General features: G+C 35.0%; 1 protein-coding gene and 1 non-coding gene across 2 annotated transcripts; both read left to right on the top strand.

The window, feature by feature from the left end:
• Nucleotides 1-10,717: 10,717 nt before the first annotated feature.
• On the top strand, nucleotides 10,718-17,926 carry PGA4 (polygalacturonase 4). The gene is made up of 4 exons (XM_047294766.2): nucleotides 10,718-11,012; nucleotides 16,282-16,602; nucleotides 16,760-17,269; nucleotides 17,428-17,926. The coding sequence occupies exons 1-4, from the start codon at nucleotides 10,830-10,832 to the stop codon at nucleotides 17,656-17,658; spliced, it is 1,245 nt and encodes a 414-aa protein (XP_047150722.1). The 5' UTR covers nucleotides 10,718-10,829; the 3' UTR covers nucleotides 17,659-17,926.
• An 8,095-nt stretch (nucleotides 17,927-26,021) lies between these two features.
• Nucleotides 26,022-26,128, top strand: LOC148194302 (small nucleolar RNA R71). Its single transcript, XR_015781814.1, has one exon. It is a non-coding gene; the product is annotated as a small nucleolar RNA R71 (small nucleolar RNA).
• The last annotated feature ends 1,227 nt before the right edge of the window (nucleotides 26,129-27,355 follow it).

The following is a 27,355-nucleotide window of genomic DNA, read 5'->3' as shown; positions in this document are numbered from 1 at the left end:
TCATATTTTGAGTTCTAAGTTGTTTTTGTAGTGTGACTTTCTCATTAGCATTGATTTACCATCCTAAACTTGTTAGGACAGTTTGTTTCAAGTTTCGTAGGCTAGTTTAGTGCAGTCATCAAAATTTGACCATTGTAGTGCATTTCTAGTAGCCTTTTTGAGGTTTTACTGGTGATTTCAAGATACTGTAATAGGAATCAGTTCTTCAGTCCATTCTTAGTCATTTCTAGGAGGTAACAACTTGTGTAGAGACTTTTAGGCCTGTTTAACAGATTGCTCATCATCATTCTTACCAAATTTACCATGGTGTAGTGTAATTTTAGGTCACTAAATAGTCAAATCTTCTATTTCTTTGTGTTTTCGAAATGTCCACTCATTTCTATCTTTCTTTTATGTTTTAAAACTTGTGTACATAGTTCTTTTACTGTTTTGGTTACTACTTTAATACAGTTTGCATTATGACCACTTTTAGTGTATTCTACTAACTAGTTACAGGTTCTAGGGTGTCATATTATGAGTTCTAAGTTATTTTTGTATGTGACTTTGTAATTAGCATTGATTTACCATCTTAAACTTGTTAGGACAGTTTGTGTGAAGTTTCTTAGGCTAGTTTAGTGCAGAATAAACAATTCAAACAAGTTCAGCAAGGTGAAAAGCTACAATGAAATTCTGAAACAGTCAAATGGAAAGGATTTTGAGCAACCAAAGTATGCAGATTGCATTCCATTGCTTATTATGGTTGGCTACACCTTAAGCAACCTTCAACAACACTATAAAATGTTGTACAAAGCTTCAGAATCAGAGGACAATAACTGAAACAAATTTAACAATTTGAAACCAGAATACAATTCAATTGTATTCACTTTCTTTGTCTTTTATATCCTTCACAGATCAAACATGATACAAAAAGGCCTCTATAATGTGCAGTCCAGTTTTATAAACATTTTCCAACTAGGGTGGTGTTAGAATTATTGTTAGAATGATTAGTGTGAGTTGTGTGTGTGCTGTCAGTATGGGCTGTGTGTGTGAGTTGTGTTCCAACCAAACTGAGTTGGAAAGGAAATGGGTAGTTACTTTATTTCCCTTATAAATGTAATGCTAATGTAAGAGGAGAAGCAAGCCTTCTCATTCAATAATATGTCTTTATGATTTCTGTGTTCATTCAATAGGTGGCATCTTAGGAAGTGGAGCAGGAGCACAATTTGTCAATTCATGGTGCAGCTTAATTAGGAACAAAAAACCACTTCAAGATTCCAGGAACAGATTCAAATTGGATGGGCTCTAGTATTCAATTTGTTTCTGTTTAGTTACTCTCATCAATAGGAATACTTTTGTGTACTGTTGTATGTGTCTCTGTTCTTGGGGACTAAAATAATGGCAATTCATGTACTTTTCCATCTTAGATAACATGAATTTGGATAAAATAAATGTATCATCTACTTTCTCCTTTATTGGTATCTCATATCTGATCTAAACAATTTCTCTGTTATCTCTTTTTTATTTTGGTCAATTACCAAGACAAATGAAACAGGCGACATTAGAATGGAAAAGTAGAAACTCTACTCTTCTTTTGTTGATAAAAGTAATTTGTATTACTAAACAAGGCATAATAGGAGGCTTATGTTCCATAATAGAACTCTTTTTTCTTTACTGACTTCTTTAATCTATATATAGTTTATAACTATATCATGATTTTATACATAAATTAGGTATGTCTTATGATTTGGATTATGTAAACGTATATGGTCTTACTCAATTCAAAGGGGCTGTCCAGCAAGCAAAATTGTCAAAATTGACAACTCCTATAGTCAATTTTTGGGTTCTAGGTTCTAAGTCTAAATACTCTTACATATTTGACAATCAAATTCAAACAATACAAAACAAAGTTTCACAAAACTCAATGTATACAACATCGTAACCTCCATTCAACATAACTTAACATATCACATATAATCATGCAATTTCAGTTTAGGTGAGCATACCTTGGCCTTTGTTATCCTTTCCTGATCAAGTCTTCTTTCTAGACTCTCTTCCTCCCCTTCTGCCCACAAATCCTTTAAAAACTGACCTAAGACATCAAATAGAAGTGTACTTAAGGTTATCATACTGCACCAGAATTCAACAAACCAAATTCTTTGAATTTTGACAACTCAATATCCAAAGAAGTTAATCAAACAGTAGCATCAATTAATCTCTGCCAAAGCAATGAAACCAGACAAGTTGTTATCACTTCTCTTCCTCTGGTTGCATAGATTTTTACTTATGAATACATATGTCTAGTTTCACTAAATCCAAATAACAAAACAAAGTCCTGTAGACTAGTTGCCTTTCAGTGTATATATATATAATTCAAGCTTTCAATTCAGAGTATCATATTCAGCCTATAGAGTTATATTTGGTTTTTTTTATTGCCTAATAAAATTTGTCAAGTGATTACAAGTCATTCTTTATATTGTATAAATATAAAGCTAAACCCAAAAGTCATGACATCATTTAGCTGAGCTTTATCTACAAGGCCACTGCACCAACAAAGTCATCCCTCCATAACTTTTCAACCAACCAAAACACCATTCGTTGCTTAACTAATAAAACAAAACCTCTTCCAAAAATGACATACAATTCTTACTATCCTTGTGCATGTTATGTTCTCTACTTGACTGCATAGAATCTGTATAAACATTTTTGTGGACTAACCTTAATTGCTCAACTTCCTGCATTGACATCACCTACCAAACCAGAACACAACTTCCTTATCCCCTAAGAAAATACCTAGTTAATTAACTCAACTTTCTTAAACATTACAAATTTCTTCTGCATCAAAAAATTTGATTGAAATGAATCTTTGTATAAAACTTATTCTTTTAACATAACTAGATTACATGTGTTAAATTCTATCTCATATATATTACAAGAAAATATACTTAGTTTTGAGTCACAGAGAAAATGAAGTTACCCTTTTGTAATTATCAATGAAAACAAAAAATATTAAGGGAAAAGAACACATTTTGTTGAACTAAAACTAAGTTTTAGTTTCCCTGCTTGTGGAAGAAACTGAAACTAAAACTAAGTCACCTAAATGTGGAAGAAAGTGTTTCTGTTTTAGGAAGTTATATCCACCAACAAACTGTTTCTGATAGCTGAAAAGAGAAAACCAACTTTTCTAAATGTTCAAAGGAATTTCCTTTTTATCATGACCCAAGAATGGTGCACCCACCCACCTCAATTTTCCTACCTCCTACATCTCTAATTCCATGTTGTTAGGAACTTGAAATTGAATTACATACCATGTTGGACAACACAAAGCAAGAAATTATAGAATATAACAACTCATAGACTGATTTTGGAACAATACTGTTCCAGATGACTGAATCCTCTTTCAGCAAGGATTGAAGGGCTAAAGCACCAAGAGAGATACAGAAAGAAATTCAAAATCAGTGAATACATGGAGCAGTAGAGTAGTTTATCTTGATCCTATTTGAGTTTTGAACTTGTAATCTGTTTTCTTTTGTTTTCTTGTAAAAGGTCATTAAGAAAATTTGATATAATACATCCTTCTCTTCCTAGAGATACTGAATCCTTTGCTCTTAACATATATCTTTGTAGATTACAAGAACATGCAAGTGAGTGGTGGAGTCATAGGCAATATAGTGTCAAGAAAGGTAGAAAATCATCCATTCATGATTGGTATGAGCTAAGAGCTTGCATGAGAAGAAACTTTGTTTCTCCTTCAGCCAAGAGAGACCTAGAATTAATGGGACACCTCATTCAAGAGGGAAAAACATTTATGATAGGCTATAATCCTTCTTAGATTGGATATTTTGGAACAGTAATTATAGTGTTGATTTTGTGATCTGCACTATATGAACCTGAGAAAGAGCCAAATGGCAAGAACTGGAAGACACAGGAGTTGAAACGAAACATAACCTAACTGTTAATGGGGACCAGCTAGCTAGGGAAGCCATGCGAGGTCAATATTACAGAGAAGAACTTAATTCACATTCTTTCAGGCTTTTAATGTTCTCCATTCCACATTGATCCGTTTCATTGTTCTACCTATTCCATACACAAATTTTCACTCCTTCTAAAAATCTTTCTTTCTGTTTTCTTCACTGTTTTCACCTTTGTATCGGCATGCATTACATCCCTCATCAACCATTATATTCGCATTACAATTCAAGCCACAGATATAATTTTAGATCAAGTTACCCTTTTGTTGGGTAATGATTGGTGCTAATCAAGTGATCCTAAATAGTAGCAATTGCAGCATTTGAAGTAAACTATAGGAACCTACTGTTATCTTAACCTGTTATTATGCATGTATCCTCCTTTTGAAAGTTGTATCTTTTATAATAATAATAACCATCTACATATGGCTTAACAAGGTCTTTTCAATATTCTTTTGAGATAGAAGAATATCGGTACATTGTTGTTAAAAACAAATGCAGTGTGGACAAATAAGCAAAGAGATTAGCCGTAACCCTCACGGGTGTTTACCTTCCAATTCCATGTCTTTTTCCCTACACTGCGCACCACTACAATTGGAATAATTATCCAATGATATTTACTGTTAAACAAAATCTCCAATGCGAATTTCAGGCAATACACACATATTCAGGTTAACTCACACATGCATCACAAACAGGGCAGCCACCAAAAGGTACATAATAATTTCAAGCAATAATTTGAACCAGTAACTCACCTCTACGGTAGCGACAACCCTCCGATACCCTCTGTCGTGCAACCCTTCTCACGCAACGAAAGGTACTTCGTCACACAACCCCTGGATTAGCCTCCCTTGGTACAAGCTCTGCCCACGCCGCGACAACACCTCCTCACGCCGCCAAACCACCGTCATAAAGAAATAGCAGCTCCACAGGTTGAGAATCAATGCCAATGATGGTTTGGGATGGTGAATGACAGAGGGAGGTAGAGCTTAGGGCACGGTTGAGTGGAAAGCGGGGACGGGAGTGAAAGATTGGGACAAGCTTTTCGGAAAGTATTTGGGAAAATGGAAGAGGGAAATCCCAAATTCAGATTTCATTAAGTGAATGCATATACCGACGGCCAAAAGCCTTCGGTAAATGCTCTGTGTAATACCGAGGGCCAAAAGCCTTCGGTAATGATCAACTTCAATGACCGTCGAAAAATCCTTCGGTATTATCATTTTTACCGAGGGGCAAGCGGCCTTCGGTAATTATCCTTCGGTAATAAATGATTTTCTAGTAGTGAAAAGTGTAAAACGACAAAGAAGAATCAGACATCTGAAAAGGATGGCTGTTTGCATACTGAAGGATCTATTAGCGTGTACGACTATGTTATTCGTTTGGTATGTAACTTGTATATTTCATTTCTTAATTTTGTAATCATAAACATTACAAATATTTATTAACAACTCTTCTTGTTTGCAATCACATGAGCTTGGTCGGTCAGTGAATGTTGACGAAATCTTTTAGCAGACACATATTCGTTAATCAACAGAGGAATTTGTGGACGAAAGGTCTAGACGGACACATGCTAGTTTCTACTAACTATATCACATTTTGTATTATATATTCCGTATGAGGTTTTTAAACTTTACGTTTAATGATAATCATTTATTCATTTAACAGGAACAATTTCTTGCAAAATTTTCTCAAATAAAATCTGAGACTGCATTTGTTGGTGCCTCAGCATGTAGTCCCCTAGACCTTGCGGAGGAGGAAAGATTGAGAAACCGATGTTGGTTAGAGGCTGCTAGTGGAAAATACAAGGGACATGTATACGACATTGGAAATGTCGGTTCCCAAGATGACTGTATCAATAGTTACATCCAACAGACACAAACATCTTCTTCTACTCAGCAGCAAAATTCAAAAGAAATTTTTAACCTCCGATCACAATTACAACACCATAATCAGGCACCCAATGATGTCCAACCAGAACAACAACCTCCAGATCAACAACCACCAGATCAATAACCACAATACGAAAATGATTATTATAGGGATTATTAGGCATTTTATAGAACTTATATCCATTGCTCTTGAACTTATTTAGAACCAGAACCAGTTTATGAACTTACCTAATGTTTACAACTTATTTATTATGTTCCACTTATATTGATGTAAACAATATTTATGTATTCATGTACAATGCTTCTTTGTGGATTAAGTGTATGTGAAATGTTTGTTGGTTGATTCTATATGTCAATGAACAATGTATAATGTCCAAGTCTGGTTGTGTGAATTGTGCATGTTCATGGGTACTGCTACATGCAGGACACTTATTTACATCCTCTGATATCATTATATATAGATATATCTGTATCTAAGTATATGGATAAACATATATAAGTTATATATGGATTTGTCCGTATATAACTTATATACAGATATTTCTGTATATAAATTATATACGGATATATCCGTATATAAGTTATATATGGATTTAGCCATATATAACTTAGCAACGACAATTTTATATACGGATTTTTGCTTGTATGTAAGTCGTATGTAACTAGGTATTATATACGAATTTTGGGCCTTATATACGGATTTTGACTATATGTAGTTCAATTTTTTCTTGTAATGTACCCGTTGGATACTTGCAGATATTTTAAAAAAATTATTTTATAAAACTTAGAGTTGTTAACAAGTCAAGTCCCATTCCAACAAACTGCATTCCTTTAAATAAAAGAAGTGCAGTAACTAGTTCATCATTATGCTCATATGCCACTATTATAGAATTCCAAGACACCACATCTCTCACCTTCATGCCATTAGAAACTGTCAGATGATCCTGCAGCCTACCAAATTGTGAATACATATTAATTAAAGCATTGCAAACAAAAACATCACTTTCCAACACATGCTTTATCACGTACAAAATGAACCAACATCCCACAAATAACATCATTCACGTCTGCACAAACAGGAAGCACACTTGCCATCATAACTGTATCCATCTTCGCCCCTTCAAGATTTATCTTAACTAAAACACCCAATGTCCTAATTGCTTTCCCATTCTAAAGAAACCCCAAAATCACCACGTTCCAAGACCCTACATCTTGGACGAGCATATCATCAAACACCTAGTGGGCAACATCCACAACATTAAACCTTGAATATAGATGCATCAAGGAAGCAACCATATACATATCATGCTCAATCAAACACCCACCCACTCAAACACGATTCAATCACTAGGATACACATTATGTTATTGGTATTAGGGTTCAATCACTACTCATGGAAAACTCTCACCCACCCACCACTCAAATATGATACGGGAAAAATAAAAAATAAGAAGAAAACTTAATAGGAGTAAATCTCTAGCACTTGGGCGAAAAAATGCTTACTTATTTTTAAATCCCTAATATAGAGTGAAAAATGCTTTTCAAAATCACTAATACAAAGAGGGCATTGAGGTCTCGCTTTCAACGTCATAATACAAAAAAACCAACATAAAAAATAATTCGTGGCATTTTAATAAATAAATATTGAATTTTGATGTCAAAATTTATACTTTTCCGACATCATATGGTCATTAGATGTCAGGATTCTCAATTTCCAACGTCATATTAGGGAAATTTAATGTAAATGTTTGCGCAAAGGTGAAAATGTACCCTGTATAATGTCGAATGCCCTAGTTTCAAATGTCAAAGAGCTATAAGACATCGAAATATCACTTTGTAGACATTATATGTTATTGAATTCATTAAAAAATTGGGCTGGAGGATGAAAATTTATTCACTTTATCTTTACATGAAACCTTCTTCTCTACTCAAACCATTCTCGGACGAAGCTTTCATCAATCAGCACATGTAATATTTCTTTCATTTTACACAAATACACATTGATTAACTACTTTAGGTTTGATTTTCTTTCATTTTAACCAATTGATATCATGCGCAAGTACTTTTTAGAGCAAAGACGTGTTCTCCTTTCTCTTTCACTAGAGGCAACACCTTATTATGGCGGCGAACCCCCTTCAAGAAGGTTAGTTTTGTTTTGGGTTTTTGATGAACTTTAGTTTTCATTTTCGTTTTTTATGGGCTATAAATTGGTTGACCTTGTTGATATTGTTAAACTTGTTTGTTGTTAATACATCGTATAGATATAAACTTAGGGTAAAACTGAGAGTATATTCAAAAAAACTTCAAATGACCTAAAAATTTGTTCAAAGCACCAAAAAATCATGATGCCTTCACAAAAATTTTGAAATCAAAATTTATGGTCTAAGTATGTGAAATAATTTTGCAAAGTTTGAAAATAACAAAATAAATTGACAAAAAATAAAAAACGATCTTCTTTTAAAAAGCTAGAAAGAACAGCCGACTATGCAAGCTGCCGTGGTATTGAATTTTTTTCTACCCTAAATCGATATATAATAATGCTAAATTTGTCAACAAAAGCAAAAGTTATGGTTGTGTAAAGATTAGCAACAACTAACTTTTCAAATAACTTTTAAACTTCAGACGAACCTAAAATAAAGTGGGCTTTCCCTACAATAGGGGTTCCAAGGAGTGGTAAAAAAATTCCAACTAAATAATAACTCTAGCTATTAAAACCAAGAATCACAAGTAAATAGTCAGTATAACACCATTCACTACTACTACACCACTACTAACATACATAGTAAGGATTGAAAAAATAACAATTCTTTCTTCATTCTATGGGTGATGGTGAAAGTGCATACAAATATGTGCTAGCCACATTTCCATGCACTAGTAAATAAATCGGTTTTAAATCGGCCCTTATGCTTCTATTTCTCGAAAATCGAAGCGTATAAAAACGTAGTGGGAATTCTTAATCTTTGCTACACTATATGTCTCGGTTCCAAAGCAACCGATGCCTAAGAGGGTATACTGCCTCGGTTCCCTGAATAAGCGAGGCAAAAAACCCTGCTGACCTCACTATAAATTTGACTTTTCAACTGACAGCTTCTTCGAAGAAGTATATTGCCTCGGTTCCCTGACCAACCGAGGCAAAAAAAACCCTGTTGAACCCACTACAAATCTGACTTTTCAACTGATAACTTTTTCGAAGGGGTATACTACCTCAGTTCCTTGACCAACCAAGGTAGAAAACCTTGCCAAATCCCTCTACAAGCTTTGATTTTAACTAACAAACCTATAAGAAATACATACTGCCTCAGTTGGGAGTAGAACCGAGGCAGTATGTCCTGCTAGAAGCTGACAACCTCTGATTCAGGATGTTATAAATCCATTTTCTCACAAGCTCTACTGCTTCAGTTGCCTTTTAACCGAGACCATGGGTGGTTTATGCCTCAATTTAGCCGAGAACCAATGCCAATAGGTATTAGAATTTTATTTTCAATATTTTCTCAACGGTTTATGCCTCGGTTGTATTTATAATCGAGGCAGTAAGTGTGTTACTGCCTTGGTTTTCGATTGAGGCAAAAAGCCTATGACTTTTTGCCTTGCTTGTATATGCCTTGGTTCAAAAATTGAAGCGTATTGTCAAAAACAACAGCTGTCATTTCTCTTCGCTGCAATAGGGATGGTTTTTCAGGTTTTTAATTGTGATAGCTTTAGTTTATATTAGTTTATACAAATTTGAAAATGAGTTATGAATATATGAAATGTCAAAACTGGGTTACAATTGTTGGTTTTCTGCTTTTCAGGTTCGGTAAAACTCTAAAACGGATTCATTTATTAAAAAAAAAACAAAGCAAGAACGTTTGGAAATGCATTTTTAGATCATTTGACTCATTTGATGTCAATTAATTAACGTGAAAAATGGTCATTTCCAACGTTAATTAACCACTGTAAATGGTCATTTCTGGCGTTAATCAACATCTTCCACTATGACGTCAATGTTTTACAAACGTTAAATATTGAAATTAACATACGTCAAAACCATTTTCGCACTAGTGAATACTTCTCTGGCATTCGGACGGTGGCATAAAACAAAAATAAAAAGAACCTCACTAGCAACTTAGTATAAGCTAATAAAGATAAAAATATAATTTCATTTTTTTAACCGTCACCAATATCTACAGGTACGAATAGTATGATACCCGATCCTAACCTGTTAGTGAACGAGTATAAATTGCCCGTTATCTACATATACCTATTATCCGTGAATATCAATTATCCACAACAAATTTTATTGGTAAACACCCACAAGTGCATATATTTTTGTCATCCTTACTTTTAATCCAAAATCTTTAAATTATTGATATCTTATTCCTTATGTTCAACTTTTTTTTACTTTTATCCAATATGAAATTTTAACTAAGTTGTAACACTAAAATTTTGTTGTTATTAAGGTTTCAGATAAGCGTGATATTTTGGTTAATTCTGTGTACGTCTCCTTACAATTTCACTTATTATATATATATATATATATATATATATATATATATATATATATATATATATATATATATATATATATATATATATATATATATATATATATATATATATATATCAGAGATCTCGTTGCAAAAAGAGATTCAAAAGAAGAGGCCAAGCCAGGTATATATCAATGCTAATTGTTTAATAGTCAAAGTGATAACTGTAGCAAAATGCGGAGAAAGAAAATACTAATTTAAAGAAAAGCTAAATAAAATTAATTAAAAACTTGCACATGCCGATTAACAAGGGATGGTCCCAAAGATAGATTTGATATTGGCAGAGGAGAGGAGGTAAATTGTGTTGGATATAAATATTTAAAGTCACCTCTTAGCAATCTCTTCCAAAAACGTAGAATACAGGTTCTAAATTGCAGTAGCATCCTTAACATAATATCAAAAACCACAAAAGCTGCATTTAAAACCTTAACATTCTGTGTTTTTGAGGTTAGAGCTGGTGATCAATCACCATGGCTACGGCGAAAGCCATTTTTTTCTTAGGCATTGCTTTGCTATCTTGCAGTTTGATAGGTGCATCGCGTGGCCTTGAGAATCGCCGTAGTCTCTTGCTTCCAATTCTAAATAATGATACAAAAGTTTTTGACGTCACAAAATTCGGTGCTGTGGCAGATGGCAAGACAGACAATGTTGATGTGAGTTTAATCTATTTCATTTACCTTTCTAGATTCAACCAATTCTTTACGAACTCTGTCAATAACTACATGCATATATGCTCAAATATAATAAACGATTGATTGAAATAATGGAACAGATTATATTTCTTAAAGCAGAATCTGTTGCTGTAGCGAGAATATATATAACTTCTCTTATTGTCTGAAACCTCTCCTTAGGCAAAGTTTTTTTTATCAAGAGGTTTATCATTACATAGGCAAAACTAATTTCACCTCTTCTCTAATTTCTTCTTGAATAAAATTATGTATGATGGTTATGTGCTTTTTCTTCCGAGTGAAATTTAGTTCATAGCAATGACTGATTTATTATCACAATAAATAATTAAAGTATTTTGTTTTTTTCTCTAAAATATTCAAAATACTCTCTTCAATCCAATTGCTTGTTGGGTTACTGAGCCAATCGAAATATATTCCACCTCTACAAAAGACTGAGACACATTGTATCTTTTTTGCTAACCATGAAAAATACTATAAGAAGTGCTTCCATGCATCTTGTCCAATCACTATCACAAAAACCAACTAACATTGCTCTGGTTTTTTGTCACTTTCTATCCCATAGCTCAGGGTGCCTTGAATGTATCTTAGCACCCTTTTTCTTGCACCTAAACAAATATGGCTTGGATAATTCATGAACCAAGAACAAAACCTATTGCAAACACGAAATCTTTAATTAGTAAGATAAAATAAATTACCAAGCAGACCTATAGTTGTTAGGATTAACTTTTCTTCTTCCATCTTCTTTTCAACCTTTCATTCACTACCAATGCTGTATCAATTGGATTACACTCAAACTTTTCAAACTTTTTCAATATTTTCTCAGCATATTTCTTTTTTTTTTTCTTACAAAGTCTCCATCATTATCTTGATGAATTTTTAATCCATGATGCAACAAGCCTAGATTGTCCATCTCTAATCTCTCCAACATTTCAATTCTAAAATCTTCAATCGTCTTTAAGTAAAGACTAAGTCATCCACATACAGCATAACAACTATAAGATGTCATTCCTACCTTGTTGTTTGACATATAAGATATGCTTATTCTTGCTTTTCTTAAAATCATTATCAATGAAATAGTTCTCAGTCATGTTATATCATACTCTTGAAGATTATTTCAACCTAAAAAGGACTTTCTACACCCTATAAACCTTCTCTTCTTAGCCTTCAGTGAAATAGCTCTCGATGTGTTGTTATATCATGATCCTGAAGCTTGTTTCAACTCATAAAGAACTTTCTTCACTTTGTAAATTATCGGTAATATATTTGACAATATATTTTATTTGTAAATTTTGTTGATAAATTTAGTCGAAAATTTATAATTTCTATTATTAACACATTTTTCTGTTGATAAATTTGTTAGTAAAGTAAACAACAATTTTTTTGTCAAGTTTGATGATAATTTTTTTGTATATTAATGAGAAATAAGTGAGAAGAAGAAGAGAAAGAGGAGAAGCTATGACAATGGCAATGATGTGACAAATATGTGGTGATGGGAGTTGGAGGAAGAGAAAGAGAAAGGGGAAAAAAAAGGAGAAGAAGGATGGGAGAAGAAGGAGGATTCGTTGGCGCAAATGCGACATTGGATGCGATAATGACAATGACAATGATGATTGAAGGGGAGGAAGGTAATGAGGAGAGAAAGAGGAAGTAGAAGAAATAAAGGAAAAAAGAAATGGATAGATTAGGAGAAAAAAGATTAAATCATGATATTTACCTGTAGTTAGAATCGGTTTATAATTATCGATAAATATTTATCAAAAAATATTTATTAACATATTTTTTATATTACCAACAAGGTGTGCTCATCGATAATTAATAATTTTCTTGTAGTGAATGACATTTATCCATGCCAATATGCAAAAGTCTATTCAAAATCAACATTAGGTTGTTGTGAATAACACTTTGCAACAAACCTTACTTAATTCTTTTGGATTGAGTCATCCGGGTTATGCTTCACTTCGTATACCCATTTCACACTAATAGTTACTTTGTATTTGGTTTCTTAATCAACTTCCATATTTTATTATTTTTAAAATGAATTCATTTGCATAACCTTCTTCCAAACTTCTTCTTTAGTTATCTCTTCAAATTTTTCTAGTTCTACAATATAATAATTGTACCTTGTATAAATATCACTCAATCCTCATTTCATTTAGAGTTGATGTTGGAGATGAGGAATTTTTTTTTAAACAAAGTATATACATCTATATATATTGGACCACTTAGGATGCTCCAATCCATATACAAAAGATACTTACATTGGTCCTTGCTTATGTCTCCATAAACATGATTAAAACCTTTACATTTGAGATCAAAATATCCCTATCCTATACTCATTTAGTATAGTCTTGATATATACATGAAAACAAATGATGAGAATACAAAATATTAAATTAACTCATTGATGTGCAACATCAACCTTTAAGGTGTTGCTACTAGCATTGGCGATGCTTTCAAATTGTGCATATTAACATATTAAAAACTGACCAAACTTAAAAAATAAGTGTGACAGGTTTAGACAATGTGAATCACATTAAAAGTCATCTGGTTGTATACTTCACCAACCTGTTGTTAGTTGTAGCATTAGGAGTTGAAGATATTTCCTTTGGTTCTGTTTTATGTCAGTAGCTAGCAGCTTTGCTTTCCCAGGATCCTCTCCTCAACCCTTTTTTTCTCATATTCAATTTTCATCTATAGAAAAAAAAAAACCTTTAGGCTCAATAGCTTGAGTCAAGGGTTAATTTTTTATCACCATGTCTTATATTTAATTGCTTTGTCTTACATGTGATGTTCATGTTATTGCAACTAAGACGAGGAAAAAAATACCTACCTAAAAACTATATACAATTGTCCCTATTTATGTATATGTGTAATGTTTTTCCTTTTTGTGACCACTATAATCTTACGCTTCACACTAGTGTTTTAATGTATTGTACATGGTTACCAATTGGAGTATCAGAATATAACTCATAAATATACACATCTCACATTATTCTTCAACCATCATTCTCTTTAGTTTTAAAACTTGAGCATATGAAACATATAAAACAAATTTAAGATGGTTCACCGTAGGTTTTTTTCACTCCATGCTTCAAATGGTGTCATGTTCTAACCAACCTCTGGTCTCCTTTCTCAAAACATGGACTTTGCAATGTCCATCATGGTTTACTTCTTTCTTTCATATACTCCATCACTTCTCAAGAATTTTATATATCTACCACTTTTTTTTTTTTGTTCAGTAGTGCTAAATGCATAAAATATTTAGATCTTTTCCTCATAAAATAAATCCTTGTCATGCGAGTAAATCAATAAATAAAATAAAGTATCCTTTTTCTTACCACGGGAAAGGGTATTCATTAGACCAATATATGTGTGCATTAATTTTAATACTTCTTTGACTCTTGCTTGTCAAGCATGTATCTTTATACACTTTATTTTGATTCACAATCTTTAACAAACCCAAGCACCATGTCTTTTGAGAAAGCAAGATAAGACCATTGTAATGTAATTTAAGTGTCCTAGCCTCCTGTGCCATGAACAAGAGTCATTTACTTTTGAATCAATAATTTTGCATTCCTAATTCCCTAATTGAAGAGAATAATTATATATGGTTCAAAAATTGTCCAATATTTAATAAAGTTTCATCAATATAACAAATCACTTTGACTCCTTGCTTTGTGTGACTCCAATGTTACCTCTGCCTTCTACTTCAACACGTTCTCCATTTCATAATTTAACTTTTGAGGCAAATGAAGAATCCATATTACCAAAAGCTTCATTAATTATATCTGGTTATGTAATTGTTGTAACCATTCTCTAAATCTCATATTTTTATCTTCTTGAGTTTTTGCCTTCACCATAATATGCATCATTGAATCTCTTTCAAACTCATGTTCAAAAGTATTTTATATTTCCTTAGACTCTCATGATATTTGAAAATATGGCTAGAGACACTCCTTTTCTAATCATTCCAAAAACTCTAGCATCTACGATTTTCTTTCTTTTCATTGTTGCGTGTTGTTCATATTTAACGCCTTTAGTAGGTTATTGTCATATCATGAACTATGAGACATCCAAATATGTAAACAAAGCTTTCATTTTAATATTTAAAAATCATAACTTTCTCGTTAAAATAAATGAATTTACACATTCTTATAAACTGTGGTGCTCGAGATTGATGTGTAGCCATAGTACTTCACTCTGATTTTTACTTTTTTTGTTGTCATGCCACTTTATTGGGAGGTACAATATATTTTGTAGTGTTCAGAAAAATCTTTCTTTGTTTTAGAATTCTGTAAGACTACTCCTACGAAGTCACGTCAATACCATTGAATGATTTTATAGGGCATTGCTAGGTGCCCTTTTTAAAGGAGCTGTAAAACCCTTCTCAAGTGTTTCATTGAGTCTCTAAAATTATTTTACACATTATTTTGTTAATTTATTTATTTTTATTATGGATATAGATGTAAATTTCTATTCAATAATTTTAAAGTTCATAACTATATATGTCATGGAAATTTTACTTCTGTATCTTCCATTCTCAGTTGCAGTGGGATTGGATTGTTCCCTTTCCCTTCACAGGTCTCACCATCTATCTCAGGGGAGACTAGAGACAGATCTTCGAGACACCAAGCCCAAAAAGTACTTCTTGTGTACTCACTTTAGCTACAGAAGTTTTCTCCCTTCCATTGATCGTGGAAATTGTAGCTGTGGTCAAGTTTTCATGAAGCATTTCCTAGAGGGATTTGTCAAAGATGGGATTTTTATCATCATGATTGTCTGATTGTCATACACAACTCCGTGGACTATGCAACCTTTTCCTTGCTCAAGAATTTGGGAATAAAAAAATCCAAATTCAGTAAATGGTGGGACCGAGGAAGGGGCAGGGGACAGTCCAACCCCACTGCAACTAAGAATGGAAGATGCAGAAACAAAATTTCAAAGATATGCAATATTTTCCAGAACTTTGGGGTTATTAAGTAAAAAATTACATTAATATCCACAATAAAGATAAATAAATATATAAACGATGTGTACAGTGATTTCAGATGTCATGCATTCCATGACTGAAGACTCACATTGTAACAATGGCAATTTTTTAATAGTCCTGTGTAAAAATACGTTATTAATAAGCTCTTGCTTTAGAAAGAAGTAAAATACATGGTAAATGAACGAAAGTGTCGTACGTTAAGGAAGATATGTTTAAGGAATGATATTGTGTGGTTATATGCAGGCATTTAGGGCTGCATGGGGAGCAGCATGCAAGAACAGCAGTAGTCGAGCAAAGGTTTTGATCCCAGAGGGAACTTATCGTACTGCTCAAACTATGTTCGCGGGACCATGTAGTAGCCCAAAGCCTATAACCGTTGAAGTTATAGGAACTGTTAAAGCCAACACAGATCCATCTGAGTATGTGAGTCCAGAATGGTTCACGTTTCAAGACATTGATGGCCTTGTGTTGACTGGGAGAGGAGTTTTTGATGGTGAAGGCCCTGCTATGTGGCCACTCAACGATTGCAGGCAGATCAAAACCGATTGTGCTCCCCTCCCCTCTGTAAGCATCTTCTTAATGATAGTTTTCAATATACTTTCTTTCTTTTTCACTGTCAAGGATTAGTTACCACCACTCTGTAAAAAGACAGTGACCTCTCTGGTACAGACATGCTTCTGATATGGCTTGAATGACAAGTTTATGAATGCATGCAATGCAGTCTCTGAAATTCTACAAGGTGAACAACTCTGTGGTGACAGGCATCACTTCGTTGAACAGCATGCAGTTCCACTTTCACGTTCATGGCTGTAGCAACGTTTCACTGTCTAAACTCAACATAACAGCACCGGGAAACAGTCCCAACACAGACGGCATTCACATAAGTTCCAGCGACATGATCAAGGTCTTCGGCAGCGTCATCGGAACCGGTGATGACTGTATTTCCATTGGGCACAGCACCACTAACCTTACTGTCTATAACATCACCTGCGGCCCCGGTCACGGCATCAGTATCGGAAGCCTTGGCAAGAGGCCGGAGGAGCGAACTGTCAACGGCGTAACCGTTACCAATTGCACGTTCGTGAACACCACCAATGGTGCCAGAATCAAAACCTGGATCGGGACAGTGGCAGCGGAAGTTAAGAACGTTACCTATGAAGACATCATCATGAAGAATGTTCAGAATCCCGTTGTCATCGATCAGAGCTATGGCTCCAGATTGTCCAGAGCGGTAAGTAACTTAACCGTGAAATCGTGAAATTTATGAATAATTTCAAACACTGAAAGCTAAAGATAGATAATTTATGAATAATTTCAAAGTTGTTTAAGACTTGCTGAGAATATTTTTGCAATACAAGTTTCCTTCTTTACTTGTTTGTAAATGTTCAGCCATCAACTTCGGTATGGAAGATCAGCGATATTCATTTCCGGAAGATAAAAGGAACTACAGTGTCAAACATAGCAGTGTCTCTCCAATGCAGCACTCTGAACCCGTGCGAGGGTGTGGAGGTTGCCGATATAGATTTGGGTTATGCTGGTCGATTGAATACAACTTTCATATCCTCTTGTTCAAATGCAAAACCTATTTTTGGAGGGATATTGAATCCACCACCATGTTAGATTTTCCACTTTGTTTATACTTTAAGTAAACGAGTGAGACAATTTGTCACCGTTACACCATCAGTATTTATTTTTGGAAAATTTTACACGTACCTCTTAATTTTTTTTTACAGCCTTCCAACACCAATTAAAAATTAATATTTTTTATGGTTTTAGATCATTTTAGATTTTAATGTAAAAATATTATTTATTGGTGTTGGATGCGTGTGAAGGAAAAGATAAGGTGTTTGTTTATCACCACCCTATTTGTTTTTACCTGTAGTTTACATTTGCCAGCATGGAATGGAATTTCATCTTAAATGTGTACGGTAGATGCTACCCTTAATTTTTGCAACAATTTATAGTGAAAATAGAAATAGAATGATAATTAAGAATGAAACACCTTGTCTTCATTAGCCACAATTTAGGAAGTTAATATGAAACTTTTTTTCCTTTTTAATCTGATTTATCATTCCAATTTACGATAAGTCCAACCTATATTGTTTGTTATACTTACTTTGTAAACAACTAGAAGTGTAACGCGTGAGATTTTAGAAACTATATCTATTATATTAATTTTAATTTAAGTTTATAAAAATATAATTATAAATAAATATAAATATTTTATTTTATAAAGTTAAATAATAATATTTGGTTGTTTTTATGATGAAAATGTGTACAATGTTTATATTTGTTTTTAATAAATCATATTGTATATAATAATTTTAAATGATATATTAAAATCGAGTTAATCTAAGAATTTAAATTTAAATTTAAACGAAATATTAATTAGACAAGATAGAAAAATGTAAGCAGTAGACTTTTTAATGAAACAAAATTATTATTGGATAGGCTTTATAAAAATACAAATGTTACATTATATACAATAAAATTTAAATGCAAACAATATAAAACTAAAAAAAGATAAACATTGATATTCATGAGTATTTATATCAACTTTTAAACCGATGTAGATGTCACTAATACAATAAGTTTGATAGTATTTACATAAGTTATTAAACCAATTTAAAATCAAGAAATATTACATCTATCGTAATCAAAATTAATGTAATGTGTGTCTCTAAAAATCAACCAAATGTTTGTTGAAGGACATATTATGTCATTTCTTAGGAAAAATTGATCTATATTACCTAAAAATCGATGTAATATGTTACTTTTTAGAGAGAATCACTACAAAAATATCATATTTTACTATAGGTTTATTTTCGGCGGTTTTGAAAACCTCATAATTTTTTACGATTTTCTTAAAATTGTAATTAAATTATAAATATTTTCTTTTAAAAAAATCATTTTTAGAAAAAACGTCATGTACGAATAAAATATTTCCTTCGCCGTTTTGAGTTTATTTCTTCTTCTCCACTTCAGAAAGGGAAAAACCTAAATCCACTGCTCGCGCCTTCGTTCCTGTGTTCTCTTCCGAAATCAAGAAAAGCGATGGAGTCAGAAAATGAAGGTCGAGGGGACCAATGTCAACCACTTGCAGCATTGGAGCGTCTCAAGGTCCGCCTCTGCGGAGGACGTCGATTCGATGGCACTGGGCACTCGTCAACAAGCGCCACAAACAGGCGCGCTCCTTCATAGTCGACGATGGAGGAATCGAATACGACCATGAGTAAAATATTATTAGGTTACTTAGCGAGTTTTTTATTTTCCTTTGCCGTCGTTTTGAGTTCATTTCTTCTTCTCCACTTCAGAAAGGGAAAAACCTAAGTCCACTACTCACGCCTCCATTCTCGTATTCTCTTCAAAACCCTAGGAGCTTTATTACACAATTACTTCACACCAGTCCGAAATCAAGAAAAGCGTTAGAGCCGAAAGACAAAGGCACTAGTGCAGAATTGGGATACCAATGCGGCTAATACGCCTCAGTTTGTAGAAAATTGAAGCATATGAAAATGCGGTGACATTTTTGCAATTTTAGCGAACTTATAGACATCGGTTCAAGGAGAACCGATGCATAATAGCTCTATTACCTCAGTTAAATAACCACTCGAGGCGTATAACCCTTCAGATCTGACTTAATTATGACCTTTCATATCACAACTTTTTGGAAACAGAGCTACTAACTCAGTTATCAGAAAAAACCGAAACACATAACGCTACAAAAAAGCATAAAGTAAAACGTAGCCTCTGACACCTTTTTGGTCAGGGTGCTACTGCCTCGGTGGCCTGGGGAACCGAGGCATATAATCTTAAATATTTTGAATGTTGAAACCTTTAGGCATCGCGTGAACACTTTCTTCGCGAAGAGTTTTCTTCTTTCTCTGCACTTTGCTCTCCACCACCACTACTCAGTCTCCACCACCGCTCGCGCCTCCCTCGTAGCGTCTCCACCACCACGTTCGTCACGCCTCCGTCGCCGTGGTCGCCCCTCCTTCGTTGCGCCTCGTCACCACTGCTCGTGTTCTCCACCACTGCTCGCCTCCCTTGTTGCTCGTGTTCCCTCTCTTCACTGCAGATTGGTTTATTTAAATAAAAGTTTATGACTTTAGTAGTTGCGTGGTGGTGAGGCGCTGCTTGACGACATTTGGCGTGGTGAAGGTAGTGCCTTTGGGTTTCGGTGTTTTTGATGATGGCGCTCCTACTGACCCTGGCGGTTGCCATGGAGATCTCGCCCACCCACCAACCGTCGTTGTCAAAGACGTCGACTTACTGGCTGGGAGTGAAGGAGGAAGCGGCGATGAAACGCGGCGCGGCGACTCTGAGTAGAGGAGATCGAGGAGCTGTGATTCTCTTCGGCGAGATTGGGCGGCGAGTTTCCTACTACAGCAGCACCATCTCTGAGGTCGCCAGCGAGGGACTCCGGCGTTATCAGCACTCGCACAGGTGAGATGCTTCATTGATGCAGCCACCTTTAGCAACATCCTTAACGGCGGTTTCAGTCAGGAGTTGTGACGCTGATGGCAATACTCGCCGGCAACGTAGGTAAGGTAATAGGTTTGGGGGGTTTTTGGGTTTCTCTGTTTTATAGGTTTCGATTCACGCGCAATCCTCCTCTTCTTCTGGAATATCAATTTAGGCTTGCAATTTGTAAAAGGTAGGGGGAAACATCGAATAGTATTTTGAATTTGCTGCAGTCTCTCAATTCTCAATATGCTAAATGGATTTTATTATAGTAAGCGTAAATAATGATTGTCTTTCGTCTATTAAGTCTGACTCCTCCGCAAAATTGATTCAAATTTGTAAACCTCATGGGAGGTCACATATGGATTAAGAGTGAGGGCCCTAGAAAAGGAAGCATAGCTACATTTATGGTCAAAGTTGGGATTTGTCGCAATCCAGATCCGTCGGATCATCAAGCTACAAACAGAAGCCAAGCATATAGTGGAAGTGGTGGCCTCGCCAGATTTAAACTCTTCATCAAAGATGAAGATGACAGTGGTTTTTCTACTCGGCGCAATCAAAGAAGTTTCTAACATCCAAGACAGCAAAATTGCATACCTTCCATTTGCGATCTGGAAAAATGGATGTACCATTTGGAACTAAAAAATAAAAAAAAAAATAAAAACACTCTACTACCTCGGTTGTCTGTGAACCAAGGCAGAATCTGAACCCTTAACCGAAGCAAAAAGCCTACTCTTTTTACCTTGCCTGTATATGCCTCGGTTGCGGAACCGGTGCCTATAAGCAAAAATAATTGATGTTGTTTCCCTTGACTGCACTAGTGAGGCCGAGGGGACCGGTGTTCACTGCTCACAGCAAAGCATTGGAGCGTCTCAAGGTCTGCCTCTATAGAGGTCGACGATTCGATGGCACTGGGCACTTGTCAGCAAGCGCCACGAACAGGCGCGTTCCTTCATAGTCGACAATGGAGGAATCGAATACGGCCATGAGGGTGAGGAAGAAGACTGGTCTCAAGCCGAATTCACTCTCTTCTCCGATGAATCCGAAGGCGAATCGGAAAGGTTTCTTAGTAAAACATGATTACTATTATGTCATTTCACTTATTCTTTATTGTCCATGTGTCGTTATTTTCTTAGTAAAACTCTATGTGTTGTTATTTTTTAGGTTACATACCTAATGGTTTTCCTATTCGTTGTAAACTGAAACATATCCAAAGCCCCTCTATTCTATTCTACTTTGAAACAAATCCATAGTAGGATGTTTTGTTTATTTGCAAATGAAAAGAGAAGTATTACTTTCTTGGTTGTTGGCAAGTTTACTCAGCGGAATATACCGAGAGTGTATCCAAAAGGCACTCGTATTGCCACTAGTACAAAAACAGTGTATATTATCATGCGTCCAACGTCCAACCACTGAATAGCCAACGTTAAAAATGAGCGGTGACATTTTTGTAAATAAATGTAATTATTAAACGTCGTTTAGAATTGTAATTCGACGTAAAAAGGATATAAAACGCCGAATGCCCTTTAAATTCGACGTCAAAAGGTTAGTGAATTCAATAAAAATTTGAGCGGGAGATTGAAAATTCATTCACTTTATCTTAGCGCGCGATACCCTTCTCTTCTCAAACTTTTCTCGAATGAAGTTTGACGAGCATTACATGTAATCTTTTTTCCATTTGATAAATGCATGTTAATTAACTATTTTATGTATGATTTTTGTTTGTTTTAACCGATTATTTTCGTGTTCTTGTCCTTCATAAGCGCATTTTGTTTTCTCTCTCACTGGTGACGAAACTTTATTCCGAGGAACTCACCTTTAGAAGGTTAGTTTTCGTTTTGAAGAACTTATGTGTTGAACTTGTTTGTTACTTTTTTTTTGTTGAACTTGTTTGTTGTTGTTTCATTGAACTTGTTTGTTGTGGTTTGATTGAACTTGTTTGTTGTTGGTTATTATTGTTTGTTGTTGATACTACACTACACGTTCATAGTTCATGCTTTATAAAATACCAAAAACTGAAATTTGTTGTTTTTCTACTTTTTAGGTTTTGTAGAGTTAAATTTCAAGTTTTCTACTGAAATTTAACTGACTTATAATTCTCTACATTTTAGGGATATCTCTTTTAAAAAACAGTGATAATCTTCTAGTTTTTTGTTTATAAAAAGGAAAACTGAAGTAACTCACCTCTTATTTTAGACTCTTATTTGAAATGTGAGTTGTTTGATTAATGTTCCCAGGTGTGAACCTTTCTCAACATATCCTCGCACCTATGATCTGATCCATGCAACAAACATCGAATCACTTATAAAGGATCCTGCCTCGGCAAAAAACAAGTATTTCATTCTAAAGTGTTAATTTGAATTCACAGACCTGGCTTTCTTCTCACTAGTGCAATAAAGGGAAATGGCACCGGTTAATTTCCCTTATAGGCACCGGTTCTGCAACCGAGGCATATAGAGGCGAGGTAAAAAGGATAAGTTTAATGCCTCGGTTGTGAACTGAGTCAAAAAGAGATCGGTTTTTGCCTCGGTCCTCTTTTGAACCGAGACCGTATCTTAGAAAATTTTAATAAAAAAAAATCAAAAAACTGCTGAACCTGCTGGGTCCTTTTCCTCAAACCTGTTCAGAAAATCACTCCAGGATTCATTACAGAGCATCAAAGTTCAGATACATACATTACAAAGCATATAACAAAAGCCAGTGGGATGAAATAATCAATGTTCTTCATTACAGAGCATATAACAAATGGAAAAAAAAAATCAGAAAATAGAATCCGAAAATCATTACAGAGTATCAAAGTTCAGATACATCAGAACATCAGAAAATCATACTTCAAATACATTACAGAGTTGGAAAAAAAATCAAAGAAACCACTAGCACCCGACGGCAAGCGGCAAGCGCGTGCTAGGCCAGCGACTCCACCACTGGCACGGGCCGCACACGAACAACACCATCTGAGAAACAAAAAGAAAAGGGAGAGAAAGGGGATCGCGATTTGGATCTGGATCTGGAAGCCGCACTCGAAGCCGTCGCACACGACGAGGTGGTGGTGGCTCCCGATGGCGGCGAGGCAAAAGGTGGCGTGGAGAAGGAAGAAGAAAGCTATCGATGCGTGGTCGCGGCCTCCATGGAGTTTGGACGAGAACGAAGGCGTTGTGGTGGCGGCTTGCGGGTTTGCGCGTGGTGGCCGGCGGTGTGGTTGAACGACAGTGGTTGCGGCGACCGTAATGGCTGGTGATGGTGGCGGTCTGATGATGGGGTTTGGTGGAGAGAAGAAATCGTGACGGAGGGAGGGAGGCAAAGATGAGAGCGAGAGATGAGAGCGCGAGAGATGAGAGCGAGAGTGCGAGAGTCTGCGAGAGTCTGCGAGAGAGGGTTTTGGTTTTAACCTAAGGGTATATGCCTCAGTTATATTTAAAACTGGTGCCTAAACCCTTTAAGTGCATCAGTTACACAGCGAACCGGTGTCTAAACCATTTAAAATTTATATTATATGCCTCGGTTGGCCTTCTACTCGAGATAGTAACATCTATAGACATCGGTTCAAATATAACCGAGGCATATAACTGCTTAATATGTACCGAAATGCCACCGCACTTTTATACACCTCGGTTTCAGTAGAACCGAGGCATATATAGCGCGTTAAAAGAGCCTTTTTTTACTAGTGTCTACATTTTTTGGGGTCATGATGATGAATTTTCGTTTATGAATTTTAAATTTCAATTGATGCTTTCAAATATCTATTATCTAAGTGAGCCTTTTCTAATTTTTCCACTTTCACATCAGTGGATTTCTCTTCTTTCAATTTTTCCAGATGTTGTGAAATCTCCTCTACTTCAGATTCTTCTTCTAAAGTAAGTTCCTCACATGAATTTATCAAGACACGCTCTAAGGGAGATTTCACAAACATCTGACTTCTCACTTTTTCAACAACATCATCCAAAACTTCAACTCTGAAACAGTTTCCTCTATCTTTAGAGTGTTGCATAGCTTCTACTACATTAAAGGTAACTGTTTCATCATGTAACCTCACCTTCAGATGACCATCATCAACATCAATTATCACCCTAGCAGTCTTCATAAAAGGTCTTCCAAGTATAAGGGGGACTTCAGTATCCTCCTCCATGTCAAGAATAACAAAATCCACTAGAAAAGTGAATTTGTCAACTTTCACTAAAACATCTTCAATGACTCCATATGGGTACTTGACAGACCTATCTGCTAGTTGAAGGGTCATCCTTGTTGGTTTTACTTCCATGTCCCCTATTTTCTTCAACATAGACAAAGGCATTAAATTGATGCTTGCACCTAAGTCTATCAATGCTTTTCCAATGGGGAGTTTTCCAATTGTGCATGGAATCGTAAAACTTCCAGGATCTTTAAATTTTGGTGGTAGAAGTTTTTGGATGATTGCACTACAATTCCCTTGCACCTCAATTGTTTCTTCCTCAATATACTTTCTCTTCTTTGTCAACAAATCTTTCATAAATCTAGCATAAGAGGGCATTTGTTGAAGTGCTTCTGAAAAGGGAATTGTAATTTCCAGCTTTTTGAAGAGAGCCATGAATCTAGAAAATTGACTTTCCTTTTCTTTTCTAGAATAAGTCTTTGGATACGGTAAATGATTCAAAACTTGTTTTCCTTTATGACTCTCTTCCACTGCCTTCTTTTTATCTTCTTCTTCATTAACTTTCTCTTCTTTCTCTTCCTGCTCTTCACTGAATTTTTCTTTTTCATCCTCTTTTCTCACAACTACACTTTCTAACACTTTACCGCTCCTTGTAGTAATAGCTTTACAATGCTCTTTTGGATTTGTTTCAGTGTTAGCTCCAAATGTATTTGCAGGCTTGTCTTCTAATTTCTTGGCCAACTAACCAATTTGAACTTCTAAATTCCTTATAGAAGATTTTGTGCTCTTTTGATTTGATATGGACATTTGCATGAATTGTTGCAAAGTTTCTTCAAGTTTGGATGTCCTATCAGAAAGAGTAGGTTGTTGTTGAAACTGTTGTTGTGGTGGTCTACTAGAACTAGCCTGACCCATGCTAGGATGAGGTCTCCATCCTTGATTATAATTTCCATAATTTCCTGAACGACCTTGATTTCCCATATAATTAACCTCTTCCTTCGCATTGGATTGAATAACACACTGTCCATTTTGGTGCTCTCCACCACAAAGTTCACAACCTTGCACAGTTTGATTATGTTGTGCCTGTGATACAATTTGGAGTTCCTTTGGTAGTTGTGACAACTTTTTCATTACTGATTCAAGTTGTTGAGTCATGATTTTATTTTGGGCTAATAAGGCATCTTGGGATTGCAATTCAAACATGCCTTTCTTTTGCGTTTGCACTCTCTCACTCTGAACATCATTATCACTCGATGCCATATTTTCAATTATTTCCTGTGCCTCATCAGGTGTCTTCCACCTAATGTTACCTCCAGCAGAGGCATCTAGCATAAGCTTTGTGTGAGATTTTAAACCTCCTAAGAAAAGGTTTAATTGAGTGGGAATGTCAAATCCATGAATTGGAGTTTTTCTAAGCAACCCCTTGAACCTCTCCCATGTTTGACTCAACGACTCTTCATGCTCTTGTTGAAAAGAGGATATTTCTTGTTTGCCTTTATTGATCTTGGATTGGGGGAAATATTTAGTCAAAAATTTTGCCACTACGTCATCCCAAGCAGTCAGACTCCCTTCAGGAAAAGAATAAAGCCAAAGCTTTGCATTTCCAGCCAAAGAAAAGGGAAATAGACTCAATCTAATTGCTTCATCTAGCACATGTAAAATTTTTACAGTGTTACAAATCTCATTAAAAGTTGTCAGATGATCATAGGGATTTTCGTGTGACATTCCTGTAAACTGATTACTTTGAACAAGGTGAATCAGTGCAGGTTTCATTTCCATATGAGCAGCATTTACCACAGGGCGGGCTATACTGTTGAAAGATGAAGGTATAGACACAGAAGCATAATCTTCCAACGTACGCCTACCTTGTTCCTCCCCATTATTTCCCTCCATATCCTTATCCTTTTGATCAAATGAAGAAAAAGTATTGAAGATATCAGATAAGCTAGCTTCTCTAGCTTCTTTTTTTCTATTTTCTCTCCTACGTCTACTGTTATTCCTACGGGCTGTTCTCTCAATCTCAGAATCAAACAATAAATTTTCAGATTTTGTTCTCCTACTCATTCAGAGAACGAAAATCTTAAGATCTCAACCCAAAGAAATAACAACAGAAACACAACACAAGTATATATACAGAGACAAAAATTAAAATAATGGATTTACAGATAATGGAACAGAATTGAAATTGATAAACAATAAATGACTGAGTTAACAATAACAATCAAATTCCCCGGCAACGGCGCCAAAAACTTGTTAACTTTTTGGCAAGTATATCAAATCGTTCCAAGTAATACAGTGATAAGTAAAAATGTATCGTTCTCCCAAGGGAATTTGAGTTACATTAATCAATTAAAATTATTTATCAAGATCAATTACTGATGAAAATATTTATGATTTTGGACTTAAACATGAAATTAATCAAGTAGACGAAAATTAAGATTGAACAATGCGACAAACGATCACTGGAATTGGTCTTTGACTAATATTAGAGTAAAATCCTGGACAACATATATTCTCTGTTCAAGCATTCACATGAAAGTATCTTGGTTTAATTCCTTAAAACAAGTTCTAAAATTATCTGTTGAATTATTAATTCCTTAATTAATTCATCAAATAACTTTGCATTAACATCAGATGTTGAGAATGACTAAAAGCACAGAAGCCATTCCTAGCGTAGTTACTTTTAGTTTCTTTTCTTACGTTTCTGGTTCTAAAAATACTTCC

Source organism: Vigna umbellata, chromosome 8 (assembly GCF_029865625.1).
Source record: "Vigna umbellata cultivar VRB3 chromosome 8, Vumbellata_1.0, whole genome shotgun sequence".
Taxonomy (NCBI): Eukaryota; Viridiplantae; Streptophyta; class Magnoliopsida; order Fabales; family Fabaceae; genus Vigna; species Vigna umbellata.
The sequence above is the reverse complement of the archived record's forward strand: the minus strand, read 5'-3'. Positions and strand labels throughout refer to the sequence as shown.

Bases quoted from the DNA above. Each gene is read 5' to 3' on its own strand.
- PGA4 (XM_047294766.2), top strand. From the start codon at position 10,830: ATGGCTACGGCGAAAGCCATTTTTTTCTTAGGCATTGCTTTGCTATCT. The intron at 11,013-16,281 runs GTGAGTTTAATC...GGTTATATGCAG, and splicing joins GCAAGACAGACAATGTTGAT to GCATTTAGGGCTGCATGGGG. The intron at 16,603-16,759 runs GTAAGCATCTTC...CATGCAATGCAG, and splicing joins ATTGTGCTCCCCTCCCCTCT to TCTCTGAAATTCTACAAGGT.